Consider the following 27,883-nt stretch of genomic DNA (forward strand, 5'->3'; position numbering starts at 1 on the left):
ACTTTAAACGACTGAAAAACCATGCCAAAACGTAAGTTTTTGATTAGTTTGCGTTATTTTGGCGTTGCCTTTGAATTGAACGCATAGCAATAAAGACGTTAGTGGTCAAAGCAGCTGTAAGTGCCGAAATGGCGCAAGCGTCGAATGCCTTTGGGCCTTAACTCGGTGTTTACTCAATATATCATTCAAATAGTCTGTGGCGTAGATGAAAGGGAATCTTATTTTGAGAACGCGCTATGCATATTATTTATACAATTTATCAATGAAGCCACTCCAAAGAAAAATTGATAAAACTGAACGGATTTTTAACAGACATATCGAAGATTTTATAGTTTCATCATTTAATGATTGTCGAAAAATATACATTTCTTATACCTCGTTATACAAAAGGAATGACCAGCTAAAGTCTAGTATAAACCAGTAAAAGAAAACTATACATTTATATAATAGTTAAAATCTTTTAGAGGATAGGGCTTACATATCGGACGTTCCAGATTCTGTGATAAGTATCGAGTGTTGGCATCGAAATTTCATATTAACAAAATTTTTTTTAGTGATTATTTATGAATTGTATCACTTTCCCAATATTTTTGAACGCATGTGGGTGAAACTAAAGTTTATCTAAATTTTTAGCCCGTCTTTTGTGTTAGTCGGCAGATGTTTTGTTCTTGAACCCGCTTCAGCTGGCGCGAGGGACTTATCTCAAATTTGTGCTGGCAACAATCACAGATTAATCCCTCGTGATTGCGAAATAAATAAGAGAGTAAACAAATATGTAAGTCGTATCAAATCATCATTGCTGTGTGGATTGTAAGGTAACTTGTAGATGGTAACGTATAAAAAATCTTAAAAAAAGTTCATTGGGGGACTGAAGCCGTTTTGATATGTACCGACTCATTGTAACTTAATAGTTTTAGCATTAATATGTATTAAATTTTTTAAGGAAAACATCCAACTCGATGCTGTACTGAAACTGGCAGCCTTATATCATCTGGTAAGACACATTCAACATGCTATCCTATAATAGTGCCACCAAATGATCCCGCATATTCTCAAGTAGGCACAGAATGCCTTGATTTCGTTCGAACTCTTACAGACCGTGATATAAAATGTCTATATGAAAATGGCCCAGCTGAACAGTTAACTGCCGTGACTGCATATGCCGACCTATCTCTCGTTTATGGTAATTCTATACAGCAAAACAGCGAAATACGAGCATTCCAAGGTGGTCGTATGTTAGTTGACGATAGAACTGGTGCGGAGTATCTACCGCCTTCACGCAATTCCACCGCAGATTGCGATGCTGCTCCTCCTGGTGAAGTCTGCTATCAAGCGGGTGATATAAGGGTTAATCAGAATCCCGGATTGGCTATTTTGCACACAATTTTACTTCGCGAGCACAATCGGATAGCTGATAGTTTGGTTAAATTTAATCCGCACTACAACGATCGGACATTGTTTCAGGAGGCACGGAAGATCAATATTGCACAATATCAGCATATAAGCTATTACGAGTGGCTACCTATGTTTCTTGGATCAGAAAATATGCAAAAGAACAGGCTTATCTACAAAACAGATAACAATTTCATAAATGATTTTGATAGCTCAATTGATCCGTCGATATTAAACGAACATGCTACTGCGGCTTTCCGATATTTTCATTCTCAAATTGAAGGGCGATTAGAGTAAGTACCAAATAGTACATGTAGATCTGAGACACCGCGGTAAACGTTGCTAACTTAATCCAACACAATTTTACAAAAAACTATAACACGCAAGTTAATGAAAGCGCTGAGCTTATGGACTTAGCAGCTTTCCTATTTTTTTTTTAAGTTAGCAAATTTTTTACATCCATGTACAGAAATTGTCCCCGATGCCATCAGTATAATAAGCCATTTAAGTGCAAGTGCAGTTAGCAGCTTTTACTACGGCCTTGTTTTTTGCAAATCTTATGTTTGTCTGGCGAAATATGACACATGTTTGTCTAAAAGCTGTAAAAAATCGCATTCGAAATTGTGGATTTTTATAGCCGCCATGTTGAAAATTTGAAAACCATATGCATTAAAAAAATTGTTAGCGGTTTCTTTTATACTTATTTCTTAAGTAAGAAACCTCACAGAATAGCAATTATTTAGGTTCAAATTAATAAAAAGAACATAAAACATTTCTAAGTATTTCCTTTATATAAACAGACCAGAAGAAACGAAAAATGTCTCTTTAAACAAAGACATAATCTTGTTGAACTCTGATATTTAGATTCTAAAATTACCGTTGTAAACATTTTTATGAGGAACAAAAATTAAAAAATGGAGTGCAATAAATTGGTTTTCGATATAATCTTTATCTTGTAACGAAGCTTTTCCTTGCCCCGGTGCTTCTTCAGTAATTTCTGGGGTATACTCGCCGTGTGCAAGGTTCGTTTACAATAAATTTGTATTTCGGAGCACCTTGCAAATCGTTTTGATATAAAAATTCACTTTATTGCTTAACTTCTTAAACTATAATATAAAATGTATAAAAGATGTGTATGTATAATTCACTTCATTTGATGCTTGCTATATGATTAGTCGTGGGCTAACGGTCCCTCGTGTCCCGTTAGGACGCCTTACTGGTCGCTGCCTGGGTATGTGTAAGTGTATCTCAGTGACGCCTTGCGTCGGCGTGTTTCTCCTACGGTTAGCGACTGCGCTGTCTGTACTGCGGCTTATGTCGGTGCGTCTGCGTGAGTGTAGCTCTGGTATGTTTGTGTCGCTCTGCTGCGACTAACGTCGTATGTTAGCGTAACTCTGCTGCGGTCAAAGTCGTATGCTCGTGTAATTCTGCTGCGGCCAGCGTCGTATATTTGCGTAGCTCTGCTGTGACCAACGTCGTATTTATGCGGGACTCTGCTGCGGTCAACGTCGTATGCTTGCGTGACTCTGCTGTGGCCAACGTCGTCTGTTAGCGTAACTCTGCTGCCGAGGCTTATGGCGGTGGCGCGCCGGCTCGTGACGTTGGGGGCCTTCGCTTAGCAGGGAGTGAGCGTGGTCTAAGGCGTTGTAGAGCGGTTAAAATCAGTTTATCCACAATCCTCAAGCCACGGCTTCCTCGTATGAAGGAAACTGTCTTGCGATGGTTAAAACCGATACGCCTTCCAGATGCCCTTAAATTGCTGCTCAGGTGACAATCAAAACTTCGCGTCCCGTTAGGTGAGATCCGTTAGCCTCGGTATAGTCACGTTGTGGCGTTCACTCAGATTCACTTCTACTGCGATTTGCCGACGTACTTCTGTCGTGGTTGACGTTTGGTTGAGCGCGGGATCAGGAGGGAGCGAGCATGGTCTAAAGCGTTGTAGAGCGGTTAAAACCAGCTTACCCACAATTCTCAGTCCACGACTTTCCCCTATGAAACGCACTGGCTTGCAGTGGTTAAAAGCGATATGTCTTCCAAAACGCTTTAGTAGCAGCTCTAGTCGCAACCACAACAGCGTGCTGACAGACTGTTCTCTTCTTGTGTTACCCTTTTCATAGCTAATGCTCTTGATGTTGCTAGCTTAGTTCGTTGCGTTGCCATGGTTACGGTGTTGCTTTGGAGTGTTGCGGCAACTTGTTGCGCTAGTGATATTTCAGAGACTTTTTTGTATTTCGTGTTGTGTTGGCTATGTTGCTGATCGTGTTCTTCTGTAGAGTTTTATTTGTGTTGCGTTGTCTGTGTTACTGATCCTGTGTTGTGCGGTGGTTTTGTGTGGGCCAAATTAACGGTTTATATTTGGTCCTCACAACCTAAGTTCGACAATGTGCAACTTACTTACTTACTTAATTGGCGCTTAACCGTAAAACGATTATGGCCGTCCAACAAGACGCGTCAGTCGCTTCTTCTCTCTGCCAGCTGGCGCCGATTGGTCACACCAAGGGAATTTTCCATCTGGTCCTTCCAGCGGAGTGCGGACCACCCTCTCCCTCTGCTTCCATAGGCAGGTTTCATTAGAAACACTTTCTTAGCCGGAACATCACCTTTCAATCGCATAACATGCCCTACCCAGCGCAGCCGCTGCATTTTAATTCGCTGAACTATGCTGATGTCTGCGAAAAGCTCTTACAGCCCATAGTTAAATCTTCTTCGGTACTCGCCATCGCCAACGCGTGGAGGTCCATAAATCTTTCGAAAAACTTTTCTCTCGAACTCTCCCAGAGCCGCTTCACCTGCTGTTGTCATGGTCCATGCTTCTGCATCATATAGCAGTACGGGTACGATAAGTGACTTGTAGAGTATGATCTTCGTTTGCCGAGAGAGGACTTTACTTTTTAATTGCCTACCTAGTCCAAAGTAGCATTTATTGGCAAGAGTGATTCTTCGCTGGATTTCAGACCTGATGTTGTTGTAGTATTTATGCTGGTTCCCAAATAAACGAAGTCCTTTACTATTTCGAAATTATGGCTGCCAACAGTAGCGTGGTTGCCAAGGCGCATATGCGCTGACTTGCTCGATGACAGCAGGTACTTAGTTTTGTCCTCATTCACCATCAAACCCATCTTTACCGCTTCTTTTTCCACTTTGGAGTATCGATGTCACCAGCATATGCCACTAATTGCACGCTTTCATAGAATATTGTTCCAGAGCGGTTAGGTTCTCTAGCTAGTATAATTTTTTCCAGCATGAAATTAAAGAAATCGCACGATAGGGGGTCACTAGGGTTTATTCCCTTTCCGTGGGATGGAATGGAATAAATTTAGTCAACGCGACTGAATGGCTGGATTTTCAGAGCATCTCATTGACCACAACTAAGGAATATTTAAACAAACTACTTACGTCAATGAGATGGTTGATAATCTGGAACAATATCATGAAGTTGCGTATGAGTATCTGGGAGGTTTGTATTGACGTTATACGGTCCCAATACCCAACATTTATCTATGTAAACTACGCGTTGAGGTGGGCTCATTGAGCAGAATGAAGTGGGTGGTGTCGCTTCACAAGGCAGTCGGTTCTATGTACCGGAGCGACTCGGGATTTTTCCCGACCAAGGACTGTCATTTAAGTGTAACCCCATTTTATTTGTTGCTTCCCTCCCACAAATTGTCGTCCTCCCAGCAGCTCCTTGTAGCGTGACTGCTCTATATTCTCTTACTCCGGGAAGGTGTCGAATCCAATCCGGGTCCGCCTCCTGATCCCGGTCCTAAGAAATGGTTTTCCTGAGTCTGCCGGAAAAGAATATTTTTAGGACGGTCATACTCTTTTCAGTGTGTCTCGTGCAAAGGATGATTGCGTCGGAAAGGTTGTTCTGGGCTAGATCCCAAAACCCGACGTCCACGTAACTTTTATAATTCTTTTGTGGCTCCTTGCTGTTCACGCCCAATGGCGTCCCGTAGTCTACGCCTTAGCGCCCCCTACTACCTTCCTGCAGCCCCGCTGCTCAGCAAGCCACAACAAGTACCCACTGCTGCTCGCGCCGCGAATTCATACGGTCGCCCCCACTCATATCTACAACCTCCGTAGTAGAGTCGGAAGCAATGCCGAGCATCAGCCCCTGCCCCCGTCTTCTCGCTCCTCTTTTCAGGCAGCAATCGCGTAGGTCAGGGAAACAGACTCTTAGTCCCCACCTCCTTTTGCACCGTTTGCCAACACAGAATATATATGTTTGCGACATCCGCCCAATGCAGCTCCTGGCTTGGACGGTGCCACTTTCCAAGATGTTCTGGTCTCCGCGACGGCAACCCCCAAGGTTTATCTGTCCGGTCAGGCGATGCAAACCTAGAAATCATCAACATCTACATCCCTCATGCCACCTTCTGCCCCAGTGGATACCACCCTAATATTAGCGCCTTACTCACTGGCAATAATCGGATTATCTTACGCGATTTCAATGCCCATCACGATCTATGTCATTCAAATTGCAGGCAGACGTAGGGGTGCGATCTTGGCGGGTCAAATAGAAGAAACGCGTTCTGACAATAAACGGAGACGCCCCCATATGTATGGTAGGAAGCTGTCACAGTACGCCGGATATATCATCGTGAGTGCAGGACTCGTAAACTGCGTCAACTGGCAGCCGATGTTAACATTGGCATCCGACCACCTGCCTATTACTTATTTCACTCAAGCATACCGCCGACTTCATCATTACAGAAAAACGCACTTTCTAAACTTTAAAAATGGAAAGTGGAATGAATACAAGTCCTTTACAGACAACCGCTTTGCTGCCCTCGCTATCCCGATTGGTGCTCGCCAAGGGGAGCGTGCTTTCCGCAAGGTCATTCAATCCACCTCGGCTCGCTTCACTCCCGCCGGTAGAATTCCCGAAATTTGGCCTCACTTTCCGGCGGAGGCCACAAATATAGCGAGAGAACGTGACCTTATAAGACAGCTCGATCCCATCGACTCCCAAATATAGGGATATAAACCAACGCATCAGATTGCTTGTGGATGAACACAAGCGGTGAAATGGGAGTAGCACCAGCAGCTAAGCTTTGGTCCACCGTAAAGTCCCTATCGAATCCGTCTAAACACAATGACAAAATTTCCATTGCCTTTGGCGACCGTAAAGTCCCTATCGAATCCGTCTAAATACAATGACAAAATTTCCATCGCCTTTGGCGATAAAGTGGTGTCGGATGCGAAAAAATGCGCGACCGCTACTTCAATTCAGTTTGCAGCTAGCCTGTCATCAGCATGGCTTCAGAAAACTCCATAGCACCACCGCCGCGCTAAATGCCATTAGCACCCAGATAAATTGCGATTTAAATCAAAACCCCACCATAGAATAGTACTCGTTGCGCTAGACCTATCAAAAGCTTTTGATACGGTCAACCATGGCACGTTACTGTAGAACCTGGAATGGGCTACCCTTCCCCCATGTCTTAAAAGGTGGACCGCAAATTATCTTGGTGGTCGGCAGGCATCGGTGCAATTTAGAACATCAAAACCAAGAAGAACTAAACAAGGATTGCCACAGGGTGGTGCCCTATCCCCGCTTTTGTTTAACTTCTACATATCAAAGCTACCTTCGCCACCAGAAGGAATTACTATCGTTTCCTACGCCGATGACTGCACAATAATGGCCACAGGCCCAGGCCCACAGATCGATGAGCTTTGCAACAGAATAAACGACTACCTCCCTGATCTCTCCATTTTTTTCGCCTCGCCAAACCTGGCAATATCACCGACTATATCCTCCGCGACATTATTTAAAACATGGACGTCCCAAATGTCGACCATTTTGAACATCCACGTCGATGGCACTACGTTGCTGACTGTCCCAAACTCCAAAATCTCGGGTGTGACGTTTGATCAGGATCTACATTTTGGTGACCATGCAGACGCAATTGTACCGAAAATCCAGAGACGTAATAAAATCCTCAAATCTCTTGCTGGTAGACTTGGGGAAATGAAAAAGAAACGCTCATTACCACTTACAAAGCAATTGGCCAGCCGATTGCATGCTACGCGTCCCCTATATGGTCGCCAAGCCTAAAAACTACACACTGGAAAAAGCTACAGGCCTGGCCAAAATGCTGCTCTCAGAATCGCCACGGGCTGTCTTCTTATGTCGCCAGAACACCATCTACATAATGAGGCGAGAATACTCCCCATCAGGGAGAGAAATGAGATGCTAACAAAACAGTTCCTGTTGAATACCCAGAAACCTGGGCAACCCAGCAGACATCTGATGATGAGCCAACACCGCCCAGAGGCTTAAGGAGTCATCTACATTATGAGGAAATACCGCACCTGAGAACTCAGTGAACCCCACAAAAGGGCGTCGGACCTTTATACCAGGAATTGCCGGGTGAATCCAGTACTCAACGAACAGTACCCTAAACTTGCGTAAGAGGAACGCACACTCCCCAAGGAAACGCGAGTCACTCTAGCTCAACTTCGATTTCAAGTATTTAGCTCTACTGGCTCTACAAGTTACTCAAATAGGCGTAGCGAGATTCCCCATGTTATAAATGGACAATCTAAATATCTCGAGCCCTGCCCCATCTAAGAAAATCTTTTATCTTAAATAATACTGCACGAAGCTATGTTTAATAGTTGAGATCGCTAGGTCATTGAAAAGTTCCTTAAAACCCCAGAGCAAAATTTTCAATTTCGGTAATTTTTTTGATTTTTATCCATCATGTTGCATTATCATTGGATTCTGAAGCATGTAATTCGTTTCAAGAATGTAGCTCTACCAGAAGTTACTCAAATAGCGGTCGCAAGGTTTCACATGTTGTAAATGGACGTTCTAAATTATCTCGATCCCTGCCTCATCTAAATAGAGATATATGCCGCCGATAAACGTCGCCGCCGATTTTCGTCGTTTTTGCATGCTGCCGCTGAATGTCAAAAATATCGGCGCGGCGGTGGCGGCGCTCGACGCTTTACCAGAGAGGATAGAAATAATAAGAGACGTCAGTTTGTATTTGTTGCGAAATCCATTTGTAATGTACCATTTGCGGGGTAATTTTAAATTGCTTCTACACATTTTCATGTGGTTTTTTTTTTATTTCAAGGGATTGTATTAATTAAACAATTCATCCTCTTTCCAACAATCACAATATGTATTAATGTAAACTTCTTGAAAAAGTGTAGAAGGTAAGTTTCTTATAGCCGCCAAGTTGGTACATTAAAAATAAATATCGAATTGTCGCCTCTTATTATCTCCTCTCTGGCGTGTTGCTATATTTCCTACTCATTTAAGACGGTTTATACCGTTTATTGTACATGTCGCAAATTGGTCCGATATGGTTGAAAGAAGTATCAACGGATGCATCACTGCCAGTTATAAGAATCCAATAGCGAAATTTAGCGATTTCAATGTTAGCTTACCACATATTTTGCATCACTAAATTCACCAAGTTATTAAAAAAAAAAACACTAAAGGGAAAGTTATATAATAAATAAAATTTTTTATTAGTGAAAAATTAATAAAATTTTTTCCTTTTTTTTTTCAAAAAATTAATAAGGTACAATGAATTCAAATAAAATTACTTAAGCGGAATATGTTTTCATATTGTCCTAAGGTTGTTAAAAAAGAAGTTATCCGAAAAGGTGATTCAAATCCTTTAGTAGGTTCCAGGGTTTTAAATACTCTTTTGAAATGATACATATGTACATATATTAAGCCTTATATTCAAACATCTGTTGTATATTTTCGAAACTATAAAATAGCGTCTGAAATGTTAATTTTCACACAATAATCCACACCCAATTTTCAAGGTTTGATATTTCCTAACGTTGGCGGCCCTATCCCCAACTAGTCCCTTGGAGTGAATCACTTTCATTATAGCCTATTAACCAAGTTTAGATATCACCTACACGTTACGGCTCCTGTTACAAATGTGAATACGTAGGCAGATATATATTTATCATGTGAGGCTTTGTCCTTCGCAAGAACACTCAAAGTGGTAAAGCTAAAGCTTTCCCAAGACAATCGAACTAATGTGAAAACTGAAGCCACGCTGTCATCCATAATGAGCTCTTACATCATAAGGCCGGACAACAATAGTTTGGACAAAACACCTAGCATCTTTCAAGTTAAAATCGGCCGCCTTTCATTCTAACATATCGTTTTGGTTTAACGAAGACTATCGAAATCAATGTTTCGAACATAAACGTCTGCAAATTTTGGTATCCATTTAAAAAATTAAAAATTATGTAGATGCGTCGAGGGTTATACGATTTTCACCATCGAAATTTTAGCTCTTCAAAAAAAAAAAAAAAACAGCCGAAAACGCTGGAGGCGCCCTTTAGCGCGATCAACAATATGCCAGCATTGCTTTACTTGTATGTATTTTTGTCACTCTATAGGCTAGGCGCACAAAAGAGAGTTAGGAGACCCATTTAGCGGCTATTATTGAAGACTCGCGCCAGTGGTTAAATAACTTGCTATAACAAACAAATAATTGTTAAATAATAAATACAGACAGTGGTAGTTTAACAAATTCTGCTGCGGTAAGTTGTGAATGTGACCTAATAGTTTTGTGAAGGTTTCTTCACACTATTTTTCGCGCATGCAACATCTTTATTTTTTCAAAAATCTTTGGCCATAGTATATAACCTGTAGCTGAATGATCGGTTGCGATGAATCGTGGACACACAGACTTAGTGGAGAATAGTGGTAGAGAGACACATTTCAGTTGAAACTGAGTATAATGCATACTGAAATTTAGTAGTACCAATTTTCTGCGCAACAATTTCAGTGGTGTAGATTAAGTTTAACACATACATAAAAAGTAAAGTAAGTAAAAAAAGAGGTAATATCGAACCAAAAAGTTAAAAATAAGTTTGGAACAATAATGAACGAAAAATACTAGTACTATTGTGAAAAACCCTGGGCGCTTTGTGCCATATTTTTCGTATGTGGAGCGCCCGACGATTTTTTCACAATAATACTAATATTTTTTTTCATTATTGTTTTAAACCTATTTTGAAAATGCTGTATGCTTGTTATGCGATTGGCAACGAAAACACTAAAACACGAGGGTTCTTCCTTAAGCCATGACAACACAATGGTTGAGTCCGAGCAACAAAAAAAGGGACACCTGAAATTGCTTAACTTATCAATGACACTAACTACTTGTGCTAACAGTGCTGCAGCACATAGTTCCTGCTTGGGAACTGTTCCCATTTTAGAGGTGCAACCCTGGATTTGAAGTAGAGCAAAGTTGCTCGAATATCTCTATGTAGGAGAGCAACAATATATACACGCCATATGCTGAAAGACTACATCGCAGAATGCATGCAGCTCGTACATCGCCACGTACCGAGGAAATGCCAATTTGCTTATGGCGCCAAGTTCTCTATATAGCTGTTTGCCAAGCTGTCTGGTAAGACATTAGCAGACTTTCATCCCAGTCAAGTTTTTCGGTCCACAAATGTTGAAGAAACATTTTCGCTTTGCATATGATGAATCCAATTAATCGGAAAGAATAATAGAATTGTAGATAACGCGAATCGTTTTGTTATGCCTTTTTTCACTTGTGGTGCAATGAACGAGAAAAAAATGAATGGGCTTCAGGATCCCATTATAGTATTAAAGTCTTTGTAATGTAGCTGCCTTCATCAAATGGATTAGAGAGAACTCTATCTGGGACGTTGTTAAGCACATCTGGTGCGCTCGAGCACCATTTTCTTATATTAAAATTCCCATTACCTAATAGATCAGACCGTTGTCGCATTACTTGAATTACGTGGTCAACGGTATCACCGCCGGTGATGAGATTATCGACACAAAAATCTCGCAAAACGGTTTGAACACCAACGGGGTAGGAGTCTGCTAAAGCATGGCATGGACTGTCAAATAGGGTGCAGATTTTGCGCCGTACGTTACCGTATACAATTTGAACATTTGGATATCATTTCTAGAATCGTCTATCCAAATGATGTACTGTAAATATGTCTCCAATCAGCGACACTGGATGTGAACGAAAACGTATGAGAGTACCGGACAGCTTTGGTTGTATTGTTGGACCTGTCATCAGAACCTCGTTCAAAGAATAGCCAGTTGATGTCATTGCTGAGCCTTCAAATACGTCTCTCAACTTTGTGGTTGCGCTATCGGTTTTAAGTACGCAAGGTTCGGGATACTGCTTCATAAACGATCCGTATGAAGATTTCACTTCATCATTATACCCAAGGAGTCTATCAAGCCCCACGGACCGATGCAAGCCTTGCTGAGTCTCCAAAAAGGTGTACGCTAGACTACAAAGTTAGGCGGTTTGAACACTCGCCAGTTTCCATGCGAATGTAGATCGCATTGAAATGAGCTTCGCATTCGATTTCCTCCTTTGGTGCTTTTCGAATTGGCTCAACACTATTTTCTATCTCCCAAAATGAACGCAACATTTATTTTGTTGTTGGTTGCTCCGAATTACATGCAGGTATTGCAGTGTTAATGTAAGACGACAGTTTAGACCACCAGACACGACCCAGCCAAAACAAGTTTTTTGTGTAATATTAATATTATTTTTTAAATGAATTTGACCAACGCAAATTAACTAAAAAAATATACTTGCTCCGATGGGGAGATCTACATTTTGGGGCTTATGAAAATCAGTACGAAGTGCTTTGGAGATATGCTCCCACTGCTCCTGTATTCCTTCAGGATGAGTTGTGCCCTCAGAGAGCAGGTGTGAGAGTCGAGTTGCGAAATCATTGGCAGTCTGTTGTGATTGAAGCTTTTCGACGTCTAGCTTTCCTTGTGTTTTTTGTTCCTTGTTTTTAGCCGCGTTGAGGCGGGTACGTATTTTGGCTACAACGAGATAATGGTCCGAATCGATGTTAGGTCCTCGGATCGTGCGCACATCTAAAACACTGGAGGCATGCCGTCCGTCTATCACAACGTGATCGATCTTATTGCGAGGATTTCGATCAGGAGACAGCCATGTAGCTTGATGTATCTTTTTATGCATGAACCTCGTGCTGGATATGACCATGTTTCGAGCACCGGCAAAGTCAATCAGCCTCAGTCCGTTAGGAGAAGTTTCATTGTGTAGGCTGAACTTTCCGACTGTAGGGCCAAAAACACCTTCTTTGCCCACCCTGGCGTTAAAGTCGCCAAGCACGACTTTTATATCATGACGGGGGCAGCGCTCGTATGTGCGTTCTGATTGTTCATAAAAAGTGTCTTTCACCTCATCGTCTTTCTCCTCTGTCGGCGCATGGACGCAGATGAGTGATATATTAAAAAATTTTGCTTTTATTCGGATAGCGGCGAGACGCTCGTCCACAGGCGTGAACGCCAGCACTTGGCAACAAAGTCTCTCTCCCACCACGAATCCGACGCCGATACTGCGCTTATTCGCATGGCCACTCCAATATATGTCACAATTTTTGATCTTCTTTCTTCCTTGCTCTGTCCAACGCATTTATGGATGGAAGTGATGTCAGATTTTGCTTTGACGAGGACATCAACCAGCCGGGCATCTGCACCAATCCCCTTCAGGGAGCGGACGTTCCAGGTGCATGCCCTCAATTCATTGTCCTTCAAACGTTTGCCATGGTCGTCATCAATAGAGGGTGTATTTATCCGAGGCTTGTTGTTATATTTAATTGGAGTATGGTTTTACGTGGCGGGTCCAAGCCCAGCGCACAACCCGCTCAGCGGGGGTGAAAATATTACCTGGCACGTTTATATAGCGAGCCGCTTGCTCCAAGACAGACGCCCGCTTGCAGCTGCACCTAGAGTTGTACAGACGCTGCCGATGAGATCTCCCCCGGCTAGCCCTTAAACCGATTATGTCAGAGTGGCCTAGCCAGGTTGTCGCCTTCTCACATTAGCTCACCGCTAAACGGGTGTTTAGCGGCTACCCAGAGGATACTTGGCCGCAAGCGACCGGCAGTAGTGAGCTGCTTGAACCGCATGCAAAAGAATCGCTCTGGCCATTCCCAGGTGAATTTAAGGACTGGAAAATTCAACACCTCCGTGCATGGGGAGGCAGGTAGGCCTAGATCCTTTGTGCTTGTTAAAAAAGAGATTAAAGCTTTTATTCTCTCTAATTTCAGCAATGCTGACGTAACCGCGGTCTGCCTCGAGCGGGGAAGTAATGAAATGTGGGTGGTCTCTGCGTACATGCCCCACGGGGACGTAGCGGGATGATGATGGGAGAGATGATGATGGTGGGGACTGGTCGATGAGTAGCGAGGAGTCCCTAGTTCCGCAGGGATCTTCGTCTGCATGGTCGGCGGTCGTTGGCCATGCAGAAGTGCCTGCCATTCCAATACGGGAAAGTCAAATAACCTCGGCTATATGGTCGTTCAAGCGCTATAAGTCTCCGGGCTCGGATGGAATCATTCCTGCGCAACTTCAAAAGTCTTTGGGGATTTCCTGCCGCTGGTTGGCCATCATCTACACTAACTGCCTCAGGCTTAACTATATCCTGAAATCTTGGCACACGGTTAGGGTTATTTTCATTCCGAAGGCCGGCAGAAGCTCTCCTGTATCACCTAAGGATTTCAGGCAATCAGTCTCTCGTCGTTTCTTCTTATGACGTTTGAGCGGTTGATTGACCTGTACCTACTGGAAAGGATACCTCGGGGGTTACTATCGGCTTCACAGCATGCGTACTGCAAGGGCAGATCGACGGAAACGGCTCTCCATTCGATTGTAAAGCAAACAGAGGGGTACCTAGAACACAAAGAGTATGATCTGGTTGCCTTTCTAGATATCGAGGGGGCTTTTAACAATGTATTACCGGGGGCAATCGAAAGAGCTCTGGTGGTTTTAGGAGTCGAGGTGGCTCTGGTTGAATTTTTGCAAACTTCTATGCGACAGAATTGTCGCAGCGGAGTGGGGAGGGGCCATAATTAAGAGGAAGGTGTTCAGGGGCACGCAACAGGGGGTTTCCGATCTCCTCTCCTCTGGGTTGTGGTAGTCAACGAGCTTCTTGTGGAGCTGGACGCCAATGGTTTTCTGGGCACCCTGCGCGATGTTCTGTAGGGCTACCTGGATACTGTGGCTAGGTGGGCTGCATCATGTGGATTGGAGGTCAACCCGTGAAAAACGGAATTGGCTCTTTTTACAAGGAGATATAAGATGCCCGATTTCAATACTTCCTCGATTGGAGGAGTACCGTTGGTACTTTCTGATAGGGTTAAATATTTGGGGATTGTTTTGGAAAAGAAACTGTCCTGGAGACCCAATGTGGAAGATCGTGCCAGGAAGGCCGCCATTGCCTTGCACTGCTGTAGAGGGGCTATCGGAAAGAGATGGGGACTCTCGCCAGGAGTAGTACACTGGCTTTATGAGATGGTGGTCAAACCGATTTTGCTATATATGGTGCTGGTCTGGTGGAAAGCACTGGACACGGCGAACACCACCAAAATATTAATTGCCGTGCAACGGACGGCGCTCTCAGAACAACACCTACCTTGGCACTGAACGTCATGCTGAACATATACCCAGTAGATACTGCGGCCACGGCAAGGTCGTTGTTCAGGCTTCGTGATATGGGATATGGGCTTTCTGACCGCGGACACTCTAGCCTTCTTACCAGTTTCGACTTTATCCCGGACAGAACGGACTACTGTGTGCCGATAACTTCTCCCTATACAAACTTCGCCCCAATCATTCCACCGAGAGAGGAGTGGGATGGAGGAATTATCTGGGGCATGGGACCGTTTAAATTTTTCACGGATGGGTCGAAGATGAAAGGTTGGTGGGGGGAGGGGGGGGGGGGGTCTTTTGTCAAGAGCTAAATGTAAGCAGCAAGTTTAAGTTGGCTGATCACTGCAGTGTATTCCAAGCGGAAGTTGTTGCGATTAAGGATGCGGTGGATGGAATGCTATCCAGTGCTACTACGGTTAGGGAATTTAATATCTACACTGATAGCCAAGCGGCTATGAAGGCCTTGAGCTCAACTATAGTGCGATCGAGGGTGGGAGTGCCTGACCTCGCTTGTGATTCCATCGAATTATTTTTAAATTAAGATTATCTGGGTGCCGGACCATAGTGATATCCCGGGTAACTGTCAAGCGGATCTCTTAGCCCGCATCTGTACAACTGAACAGGATGAAGATGGCTGTAGGGATTTCGGCAATTAATATTTTGGTGGTGTTCGCCGTGTCCAGTGCTTTCCACCAGACCAGCACCACATATAGCAAAATCGGTTTGACCACCATCTCATAAAGCCAGTGTACTACTCCTGGCGAGAGTCCCCATCTCTTTCCGATAGCCCCTCTACAGCAGTGCAAGGCAATGGCGGCCTTCCTGGCACGATCTTCCACATTGGGTCTCCAGGACAGTTTCTTGTCCAAAACAATCCCCAAATATTTAACCCTATCAGAAAGTACCAACGGTACTCCTCCAATCGAGGAAGTATTGAAATCGGGCATCTTATATCTCCTTGGAAAAAGAGCCAATTCCGTTTTTCCCGGGTTGACCTCCAATCCACATGATGCAGCCCACCTAGCCACAGTATCCAGGTAGCCCTACAGAACATCGCGCAGGGTGCCCAGAAAACCATTGGCGTCCAGCTCCACAAGAAGCTCGTTGACTACCACAACCCAGAGGAGAGGAGATCGGAAACCCCCAGTCCTTAAATTCACCTGGGAATGGCCAGAGCGATTCTTTTGCATGCGGTTCAAGCAGCTCACTACTGCCGGTCGCTTGCGGCCAAGTATCCTCTGGGTAGCCGCTAAACACCCGTTTAGCGGTGAGCTAATGTGAGAAGGCGACAACCTGGCTAGGCCACTCTGACATAATCGGTTTAAGGGCTAGCCGGGGGAGATCTCATCGGCAGCGTCTGTACAACTCTAGGTGCAGCTGCAAGCGGGCGTCTGTCTTGGAGCAAGCGGCTCGCTATATAAACGTGCCAGGTAATATTTTCACCCCCGCTGAGCGGGTTGTGCGCTGGGCTTGGACCCGCCACGTAAAACCATACTCCAATTAAATATAACAACAAGCCTCGGATAAATACACCCTCTATTGATGACGACCATGGCAAACGTTTGAAGGACAATGAATTGAGGGCATGCACCTGGAACGTCCGCTCCCTGAAGGGGATTGGTGCAGATGCCCGGCTGGTTGATGTCCTCGTCAAAGCAAAATCTGACATCACTTCCATCCATAAATGCGTTGGACAGAGCAAGGAAGAAAGAAGATCAAAAATTGTGACATATATTGGAGTGGCCATGCGAATAAGCGCAGTATCGGCGTCGGATTCGTGGTGGGAGAGAGACTTTGTCGCCAAGTGCTGGCGTTCACGCCTGTGGACGAGCGTCTCGCCGCTATCCGAATAAAAGCAAAATTTTTTAATATATCACTCATCTGCGTCCATGCGCCGACAGAGGAGAAAGACGATGAGGTGAAAGACACTTTTTATGAACAATCAGAACGCACATACGAGCGCTGCCCCCGTCATGATATAAAAGTCGTGCTTGGCGACTTTAACGCCAGGGTGGGCAAAGAAGGTGTTTTTGGCCCTACAGTCGGAAAGTTCAGCCTACACAATGAAACTTCTCCTAACGGACTGAGGCTGATTGACTTTGCCGGTGCTCGAAACATGGTCATATCCAGCACGAGGTTCATGCATAAAAAGATACATCAAGCTACATGGCTGTCTCCTGATCGAAATACTCGCAATAAGATCGATCACGTTGTGATAGACGGACGGCATGCCTCCAGTGTTTTAGATGTGCGCACGATCCGAGGACCTAACATCGATTCGGACCATTATCTCGTTGTAGCCACAATACGCACCCGCCTCAACGCGGCTAAAAACAAAAAATTGGTTACCGGCGGCCACGAAAAAACAACTGGTATGATGAAGAATGCCGCATTGCAACCGAAAGAAAAGACGCTGCCTACAGGGCTACGTTAAACGCGAGCGCGACAAGAGGAGTGTGTGAACGCTATCGTGAGTTGAAAAGAGAAGCGAGACGCCTTTTCAGGAAGAAAAAAGCAGAAGCAGAAAGGCGTGAGTGCGAGGAGCTTGAGCTGCTAGCCACCAGGAATAACGCCCGAAAATTCTACCAAAAAATACGGCGACAGACGGAAGGTTTTAAGACCGGGGCAAACTCCTATAGGAATGAAAACGGCGACCTTGTAACTGATGTCCAGAGAGTGCTTAGATTATGGAGGGAATACTTCTCTGCTCTCCTAAATGGAGGCAGCAATTCACCGCGCAGAGATGAAGAACCCGACCCCGCAATCGATGATGATGGAATATATGTCCCCCCGCCCGATTATGACGAAGTTAGAATAGAAATAACCAGATTGAAAAACAACAAGGCCGTGGGCGCTGATGGATTGCCTGCGGAGCTATTCAAGTTCGGCGTTCGGCAGCAGCTTCTTAGCAAAATATGGGCGGACGAAAGCATGCCCGACGGTTGGAATCTAAGTGTTCTTTGCCCAGTCCACAAGAAGGGGGATACTGCAAAATGCACCAGCTATCGTGGAATCAGCCTTCTTAATATCGCATATAAGGTCCTTTCAAGTGTAGTGTGCGAAAGATTGAAGCCCACCGTGAACCGACTGATTGGACCTTATCATTGCGGCTTCAGACCTGGTAAATCTACCATCGACCAGATTTTCAGAATGCGCCAAATCTTGGAAAAACCCCGTGAAAAGAGAATCGACACACATCACTCTTCGTCGACTTTAAAGCCGCCTTCGACAGCACGAAAAGGAGCTGCCTATATGCCGCTATGTCTGAATTTGGTTTCCCCGCAAAACTTATACGGCTGTGCAAAATGACGTTGAGCAACACCATCAGCTCAGTCAGAATTGGGAAGGACCTCTCCGAGCCGTTCGAAACTAAACGAGGTTTCAGACAGGGTGACCCCCTATCGTGCAATTTCTTTAATTTGATGCTGGAGAAAATTATACTAGCTGCAGAACTTAACCGCACTGGAACAATATACTATAAAAGCGTGCAATTACTGGCATATGCTGATGACATTGTACTCAAATAGTAGAATTTCGCATTTGAATATGTTCGTGTACTTCACTTGTAGCGTGTTCAAAAATGCGCTCTCGGTTGCCACATTTGACTTTTCGCGAACAGCCTTCTGAATTAAATGCTTATTAACTGCAAGCATAGCTGTGCTCTCACATTCGCTTTTGTCTACTGTGTATGTATATGTGTGAGTATTTTCGTCTGCGCTCTTTGTTGCTGTGAATAAGCGTGTGTAATCTCTGTCCTCTACGCTCTTATCTGCTGTGTATATGTGTGCGTAGCAATTTCTTGCCTTTTCTGCTTGCATTGCTATTGTGATAGTTCAGCATTTATTAACTAACAGCATACATACGAATTCGCTGAGTACTTTCAACAGAAATTGCCTCGTTCATATCTCGATCAGTGAATCTGAGGAGAGACGGTTAAAGTCATCGGCTGAAACACCCGCGCTGTTAGTTCTGCTTACTCCAAACTGGAAAAGAAGCGGTAAAGATGGGTTTGATGGTGAATGAGGACAAAACGAAGTACCTGCTGTCATCGAGCAAAGAGTCAGCGCATATGCGCCTTGGCAACCACGCTACTGTTGGTAGCCATAATTTCGAAATAGTAAAAGACTTCGTTTATTTGGGAACCAGCATCAACACTAGCAACAACATCAGCACTGAAATCCAACGAAGAATCAATCTTGCCAATAAATGCTACTTTGGACTAGGTAGGCAATTGAAAAGTAAAGTCCTCTCTCGGCGAACGAAAATCATACTCTGCAAGTCACTTATCGTACCCGTCCTGCTATATGGGGCAGAAGCATGGACCATGACAACAGCAGATGAAGCGGCTTTGGGAGTGTTCGAGAGAAAAGTTCTTCGAAAGATTTATGGACCTCTACGCGTTGGCGATGGGGAGTACCGAAGAAGATTTAATGATGAGCTGTACGAGCTATACGAAGACATCAACATAGTCGAGCGAATTAAAACGCAGCGGCTGCGCTGGCTAGGCCATGTTATGCGAATGAAAGATGATGCTCCGGCCAAGAAAGTGTTTCTATCGGAACCCGCCTATGGAAGCAGAGTTAGAGGGCGGCCCCCACTCCGTTGGAAGGACCATGTGGAAAACGATTTAAACTCCCTTGGTGTGACCAATTGGCGCCGGTTGGCGGAGCGAAGGAGCGACTGGCGCGCCTTGTTGGACGGCCATAACCGTTTAGACGGTTAAGCGCCAATTAAGTAAGTAAGTAATCCAGAAATCTTACTGCCGTTACTACTCAGCCACGGCTCCTGGACAAGGACTATATCTACTCCGCCTTTTTCAAGGCAGAGCAACAAATTTTCGGAAGCCGCCTTAGAGTGCTGAAGATTGATTTGACAGATTTCCATCAAAACCGCTCTTCTTCCGCACCCCATCCTTGGCGGATTCGTGTTAGTCGTGTCCGTTCTAAAAAGTCCCCCCTCAGCGCCGCTATCCGGAACTGATTGTGTAGTCGCCCTTCAACGGTCTCGTGGTTATCTATGCTAAGTAGGGAAGTCACGCGAGGGTTGACGCATTACCTTATGGGTAATGCGTTCAGAGCCAGACCGGACGCGAAGCGGGAAAATTTTCAACCGCACCTATACCACCAACTTAACAGTGACGGAGGCAGAACCTACGTTGAGGCCCGCCACGGTTTTAACGGGACGTGGGCAGGTGCAGTATTAGCCTACCAGCCATTTCGGTAGGGTTTTACCTCGACTTACTAAGGTGACAGAATACCGCACCTACCAGCCCAAAGTCACCAAGTCAAAATTCAATGTCAATAATCAAAAGCCCTAAACAATCCAGTTCGTCACCGTTGTGTACCGATCTTGACTATTAAAGAGTCTTCCCTCCCCTGAACTCGGCACAATGACTCAGGGGTGCGGGTTTTATCGAGTTGTCCTCTCTACATCCGCCATTATCAGTAGAAGCAGGGGCACCTCGTGCAGGAAGTGATAACTAATCACGGGTGACATTCGTCACTGTGGCCGGTCTAAGACTGAAAACAGTCCCTGATCCAGAGCCTGGAACCACTTATGATATCCAAGCCATGTATCTTAGCCCCCATAGGTTGACTTAAAGAATTCTGAAAATATTTCTGCAATGTCGACATCAGTGCTAGCTTTTTTTATGTCCAAAAATAAATGAGGAAGGATACCCAGAAGTTTTCCGTTTGGAATTTACAAAACCGTAAAACTTTTTTGGATTTTTAAAAAATTAAGCTTTATAACTTCGGCATTCTTTATCACGAAGCTGATTAAGATGGTGAAAGTTAGAACGAGCTACTAGATATTTTGAAAAGTCTACAGATGCTCCAGATTTCTTGAATCTTTTATAAAGCCTTGATTTAATGTTATTAAGTCTAATAAGTTGCCTTGAAAACCAAAGCGGTTTATTTGCACACAAGATTTGACGAATAGGAACACAGTTTTCAAAGAAGCCGTCAAGTGTACTATAAAATATAGAAATGGCTGAATCGACATCAGTGCAGTCGTAGAGATCGGACCAGTCATGGGAAGCCATTATTCGTTGAGCATAATAAAATCAGTTTTGTAGAAGCATCTGGAGCGGGGTGGGGAACTTGGATCATGCGAGGTTGAGTGATATCGAGTGCAATCGCAAGCGTACGATGTAGAGGGTCTTCAGGTAAGAATAATGATGGAGTAAGGGTAGTACCGACCGAACCATCAACAAATACTAAATCCAGCAACTTATTTCTATTATTTGGTACATTATTAATTTGAAGAAGGAATGAATCCGACAGGCATTTGATAAAATCGTGTTCAATTGTAGGTGTTAAAAAGTTTGAATCACTAATATTAACCCAAGTTACTATTGGCAAATTAAAATCCCCAACAACCACAAATCGATCATTACTTCCCAACTTAGAATGCAAGTCGCGAATGGCCAAGCTAGTTTAGTATACACATGCATATCCGAGCGGGGTGGTACATAAAAACAGCAAACAGTTACGCGAAAGACACCTAACGAAAGTCTAACTGCTATGAATTCGATATAAGAGACATCGTTCAGCGAAATAATCTCAGATGAAAGGTTTGAATCAGGCATGCTTAACCAACGAACCGATATTATTTCGTTACGATAATCAACGTTAATAAATGAAACGAAATGACTTTGTTTCGTTTATTAACGTTAATTATCGTAACGAAATGATATCGGTTCGTTGATTAAGCATGCCTGGTTTGAATCAACAGCAATAAGAACACCTCCCGCCCTAGAGATGCGGGCACGCACATATTTATTTGAGAGTACCTCAGAATTGAAATTATCAAGCTTTAGCCAGGTCTCCGTAAAGGCGATTTCTTGTGCCGTAAAATTGATTAAGGAAAATAGGGACGAGTTTTGATCGTAGGCCACGAACATTTTGGTAATTAATGATGAGTTGGGTCCTTCTTACTTAACTCCCTGGTATAAGCTGCCTTTGCGCACATAAAGGATGTCGTAAATTGATCGCGAGTATTGGCTTCAAGCTCGTCGTGATTTTCCTCTTCCAATATAATTTTCTTTGAATGCTTAGCTGATCCAATCCAATGATAGCTCCGCATGATCCTAGCCTGAAATTCATCTATGTCCAGCTGTTTCGAAGACACTGGCCCAGTGGTGCTTCGCTTTTCTTAAAAAAAAGACTTTTCGTAAAACCGTGCGAATGAAAATATAGTCCCCCAGCGGGTTAGGGGGTTTAGAATATACCCGCCGTAGGTATGCTGTCGTAAGAGGCGACTAAAATACCGAATTGATTCAAGGGGTTTCCAGTGCAATATACAGCTTCTCCAACCCAATTGTCAACCTCACCTACACGTGGCGAATCACGTTTCATTAACAGCCGAGGCTCTGGCGACACCAGTCTTGCAACTAGGGGGTGGGTAGGGTGGTATCGCCTATAAGGTTTAATGTGGTCATATAAATCGTTCCCGAGATGGTCGGGCTAGTACCTTAATGGTGCTGTGTTAGCGGAACGTACCGGATGTATATCCGGCAAAGGAAATCAACATCGATAACACTCCCCAAAGTCTTCGGGGAGTGTCTTTATCGTTAATACAACAACAACGAAAATATAGATTATATAAGTTGAGTCCAAGAGATTGTAATGCAGAAACTGGTTTTGCATACCTACAACGAAAATGCAGATGCTTCAACTCAACTTAACTGTTGAATCGTATGATTTATGAACAGTTTCTAAGTACATACGAAAATTAATTAAACACATAAGCGAATAGGGCTGATTACATTCAACACGGCGTCTGCAGGCCACAACCACAATAAAGAAAAGCTTGACGACAACCGCAGCTAAGCATTGGCTTCTTGATTACTTTGAAAGTGACAGCCACCAATATAAAAAATAGCAAACAGTAGCAAAAAAAGTCCAAAAACCATTAATTCTGTTTAAAAAACGCCCAAAAGAATGATTTTAGCTTTTATTATCTGTTGCTTACTTCTATTTTAGCTTTTATTGAGAAAATAAAAAGGACGCCACTCACTGTCGCTTCCCAAAAAAAGAATTGGGCTTAATCTGGCTACAACGGCTTTCGTGATTGATAGCCGTGCTGCTCTGTGGCGCCGAAAATAACGACACTCATAATAACATGCGTAAAAATAATTTCACAGAAGTCGTTTCGCAGTCGCCGTCGTGAATGTAATAAAGCCTAATAGCGGTGCCTATGTAATTACGTTGGGGTCACCAAAAAATATGTAGTCGTCGCGCTAGAATTTTTGCGCACGAATGTAGAACAAGAAAGAAAGCACTAAGAAAGAGATGTTGGTTTTTAAACGGTTTTATTAAGCTTGACTTGACAGGCCGTAGTGAACGAATTTTGTAATTGAAATTTAAGTAACTTCCGATAAGCTACAAGCTTGAAACTTAGAATATAGTTCAGAACCCGATGACAATGCAATAATAAAAAAAAAATTCCTATGGATCGAAATATTTAAAAAAATCGTATTTGTGGGCCGATTTGGTTCATATTTGGAACACATAATACATACGCAAATAGAAAGCGACCTATGAAAAAATCGCCGCTAGGTGGCGCAAGGATCGAGATAATCAAAAAAATCGTATTTGTGGTTCGATTTGGCTCATATTTGGAACACATAATACATACAAGAATAGAAAGCGACCTATGAAAAAAATCGCCGCTAGGTGGCGCAAGGATCGAGATATTCAAAAAAGTCGTATTTGTTATCCGATTTGGCTCATATTTGGAACACATAATACATATAAGAATAGAAAGCCTTCTATGAAAAAAAATCGCCGATAGGTGGCGCAAGGATTGATATTTTCAAAAAAATCGTATTTGTGGTGCGATATGGTCCATATATGGAACATCTAATACATACATGAATAGAAAGTGGCCTATGATGTCCGATTTGGCTCATATTTGGAACAAATATTACATACAGTCCGGTAGAAGTGACATCAAAATATCTTGGAGTTGGAGGAGGGACAAGCATACGTGGCGCAGAGTAGAGTAAAGTCTTTGGAAGGATTATGTATTGAGGACTTAGATTGTAACAAGTTGTCAGGAAAGAGTCCTTGTAATAATTAATCACTAAATGAACTAAATAGAATGAGAAATAATAGGCAATTAAATATATTATATTATATTTATTTATTTATTACGACTCTAAGAGCCTAGTTCAAAAACTTAAAAATATGATTGCATTAATTAACAATGTGTACTTAATCTAAATTTTTAAATAAAAAAAAATGTTAATTATGCAACATGTATCTCTAATGCATTTTAATCTCAACGACTATATCACTTAATCGGCCTAGATTTAATGTAGTCATACAACCGGCTCTTAAATAAGTTTCTATCACAATTTTTTATATATTCAGGTAGTTCGTTGAAGTATTTCTTCAACCCTTTGTAAAAAAGAATATTTTGTTCCGATTCGGTTTTATAATTTGGCAATTTAAAATTATTTCTCTGCCTTGTATTTATATCATGGACCCCGTAAATAAATGTAATACCTGTTCTGAGATACTCTGGCAAAATTCCGTGCTTTATATTATAAATAAATTTCATTGTGTTAAAGAATATTTGTTGTTTAACGCTCATCCAATTTAAACTTAGAAGCATGTCTTTCATAACGTTTGCTTAAAATAAAGCGCATTGCTTTATTTTGCATTTTTTCCAACTTATCAATTTGCGAATTTTTCATAATATAAAATATTGTTGAGCAATAAATAAAGTAAGGCTCAACTATGGATCTATAAACCTTTACTTTGTAATAATTACTTAAGTTTTTACAAGTTCTTTGAAAAAACCATAATGTTTTTGTTATTTTACTTACTGTATAGTCATCATGGGCATCAAATTTTAATTTGCAATTAATTTGAACACCCAAATATTTAATCATATTTACTTTTTCAATTTCAATATTATTTATTGTAATAGCTTCAAAATTAGCAATGTTTTTTCTTAAAATAAGCATGTACATATGTAGTTTTTTCTATTTTAATTTTAAGTCTGTTAGTACACAGCCAGATATAAAGTGCGTTTAAGTCAATTTGTAACTTGATTCTTATATAATTTTCATTTTTGCCATTTATAGAAATTAGAGCATCATTAGCGAAAAGTTTTATGGAGCTGAATTTCAAAACAGAATTTATATCATTAATATAAATGTTGAATAAAATTGGTGCAAGAACAGATCCTTGGGGTAGGCCAATCTTAACATCCACCTCGTCTGATATTTTCGAACAAATTACTGTTCTTTGTTTGCGATTTGTTAAGAAATCGTCAAACCAATCTAGTTCAACATCTCTAATACCAATTCCTTCCAATTTTCCTAATAATATTTTTTTATCTACAGTTTCGAAAGCTCTTTTAAGATCAATGAAAACTGCTATTATCGCCTTTTTATTATTAAGTACTTCTTTCCATTCAGCTTAAACCATATTCAAAGCTATTTCACAGGAATGTTTTTTTCTAAATCTTGATTGTTGAGGTATGAGTATATTTTTTTCTTCCAAATATTGTAACCAACTGGTTTTTTACAACAAGTTCTAAAATCTTTTCATTACTGGCAAGTGTATTTATCGGACGTAACTCCTCTGCTTTTATTGTGTTATTAACTTTTTAGATTGGCACAATGGTAGAAGTTTTCCAAATACCCGGAACTATACCACTACTTAAACTTTTATTTATGATTTGCGCATAAAAGTATCCCAAATATGAAATCATGTCTTTAGAACACTATCTGATAACAGCGTTTTACCACCTCGCTTAGCTTTAAACGTCATGACAAGTTTGATGACGTCATCCGTACTAACTTTTACAAATTTGAAAATCCCATTTAACTGAATAGGAAAATTTACTTTTGTATAAAATTCTTCTATATTATTGCAAATATCCTCAATGCTATCAACAAAATATTTATTTAGATTGTTAGCAATTTCAGATTCATTCATATATGCTGTACCGTTTATCAAAATTTTCTTGAAAGAAGAGTCTTCAGTAACCGTAAGTACTTATTGCGAATTTCAAATATTTCCACATCGCTTTACTATCTTGAATATTTATCTGTATGTTATGCTCCATATTCTTAATTTTTTTAATTTTTACCAGCTTTTTATATTCTTTCTTTATGTTTCTATACTCATCCCATTCTCCGGATATTTGAGCTAGTTTATATAGTTCTAGTTTATATTTATTCATGTTGGCTAACTCATTGTCATATCATATTAATTAAGTTTAAGTGTACTACCTTTTCATAAGTTAAGTTTCGCATGGCATTCAAAACATTGCTATTAACCAGCCCTACTTTGGACTTTTGGAAATAAAGACTAAAAACTTGAAAACAAGTAAGGAAGGTTAAGTTCGGGTGTAACCGAACATTACATACTCAGTTGAGTGATGGTGATGGTGACAACATAAGGGAAAATAACCAAGTAGGAAAATGAACCGAGGGAAACCCTGGAATGTGTTTGTATGACATGCGTATCAAATGAAAGGCATTAAAGAGTATTTTATGAGGGAGTGGGCCATAGTTCTATAGGTGGACGCCGTTTAGGGATATAGCCATAAAGGTGGATCAGGTTGACTCTAGAATGCGTTTGTACGATATGGGTATCAAATGAAAGGTGTTAATGAGTATTTTAAAAGGGAGTAATCCTTAGTTCCATAGGTGGACGCCGTTTCGAGATATCGCCATAAAGGTGGACCAGGGGTGACCCTAGAATTTGTTTGTACAATATGGGTATCAAAAGAAAGGTGTTAATGAGTATTTTAAAAGGGAGTGATGCTTAGTTCCATAGGTGGACGCAGTTTCGAGATACCGCCATAAAGGTGGACCAGGGGTGACCCTAGAATTTGTTTGTACAATATGGGTATCAAAAGAAAGGTGTTAATGAGCATTTTAAAAGGGAGTGATGCTTAGTTCCACAGGTGGATGCCGTTTCGAGATATCGCCATAAAGGTGGACCAGGTGTGACCCTAGAATTTGTTTGTACGATATGGGTATCAAATTAAATGTATTAAGGAGGGTTTTAAAAGGGAGTGGTGGTAGTTGTATAGGTGGTCGCCTTTTCGAGATATCGCCATAAAGGTGGACCAGGGGTGACTCTAGAATGCGTTTGTACGATATGGGTATCAAATGAAAGGTGTTAATGAGTATTTTAAAAGGGAGTAATCCTTAGTTCCACAGGTAGACGCCGTTTCGAGATATCGCCACAAAGGTGGACCAGGTGTGACCCTAGAATTTGTTTGTACAATATGGGTATCAAAAGAAAGGTGTTAATGAGTATTTTAAAAGGGAGTAATCCTTAGTTCCATAGGAGGACGCCGTTTCGAGATATCAACACAAAGGTGGATCAGGGGTGACCCTAGAATTTGTTTGTACAATATGGGCATCAAACGAATGGTGTTAATGAGTATTTTAAAAGGGAGTGGGCCTTAGTTCTATAGGTGGTCGCCTTTTCGAGATATCGCCATAAAGGTGGACCAGGGGTGACTCTAGAATGCGTTTGTACGATATGGGTATCAAATGAAAGGTGTTAAAGAGTATTTTATGAGGGAGTGGGCCATAGTTCTATAGGTAGACGCCATTTACGGATATAGCCATAAAGGTGGATCAGGGTTGACTCTAGAATGCGTTTGTACGATATGGGTATCAAATGAAAGGTGTTAATGAGTATTTTAAAAGGGAGTAATCCTTAGTTCCATAGGTGGACGCCGTTTCGAGATACCGCCATAAAGGTGGACCAGGGGTGACCCTAGAATTTGTTTGTACAATATGGGTATCAAAAGAAAGGTGTTAGTGAGTATTTTAAAAGGGAGTAATCCTTAGTTCCATAGGTGGACGCCGTTTCGAGATATCGCCATAAAGGTGGACCAAGGGTGACCCTAGAATTTGTTTGTACAATATGGGTATCAAAAGAAAGGTGTTAATGAGTATTTTAAAAGGGAGTGGGCCTTAGTTCTATAGGTGGACGCCGTTTCGAAATATCGCCATAAAGGTAGACCAGGGTGACTTTAGAATGTGTTTGT

At 42.1% G+C, this 27,883-nt stretch overlaps 1 protein-coding gene across 4 annotated transcripts in view; it reads left to right on the forward strand.

Moving 5' to 3' along the window:
* Pxd (Peroxidase) overlaps positions 1-27,883 on the forward strand; it is a 1,822,298-nt gene that overhangs the window by 706,335 nt on the left and 1,088,080 nt on the right. For all 4 annotated transcript variants that reach the window (XM_067760232.1, XM_067760234.1, XM_067760233.1 and 1 more), the window contains one exon: positions 944-1,685. In XM_067760232.1, the coding sequence (XP_067616333.1) occupies positions 944-1,685 (742 nt within the window). The remainder of the gene's footprint in view (positions 1-943; positions 1,686-27,883) is intronic.

The sequence above is a fragment of the Eurosta solidaginis genome, chromosome 1, assembly GCF_040869045.1.
Source record: "Eurosta solidaginis isolate ZX-2024a chromosome 1, ASM4086904v1, whole genome shotgun sequence".
Taxonomy (NCBI): domain Eukaryota; kingdom Metazoa; phylum Arthropoda; class Insecta; order Diptera; family Tephritidae; genus Eurosta; species Eurosta solidaginis.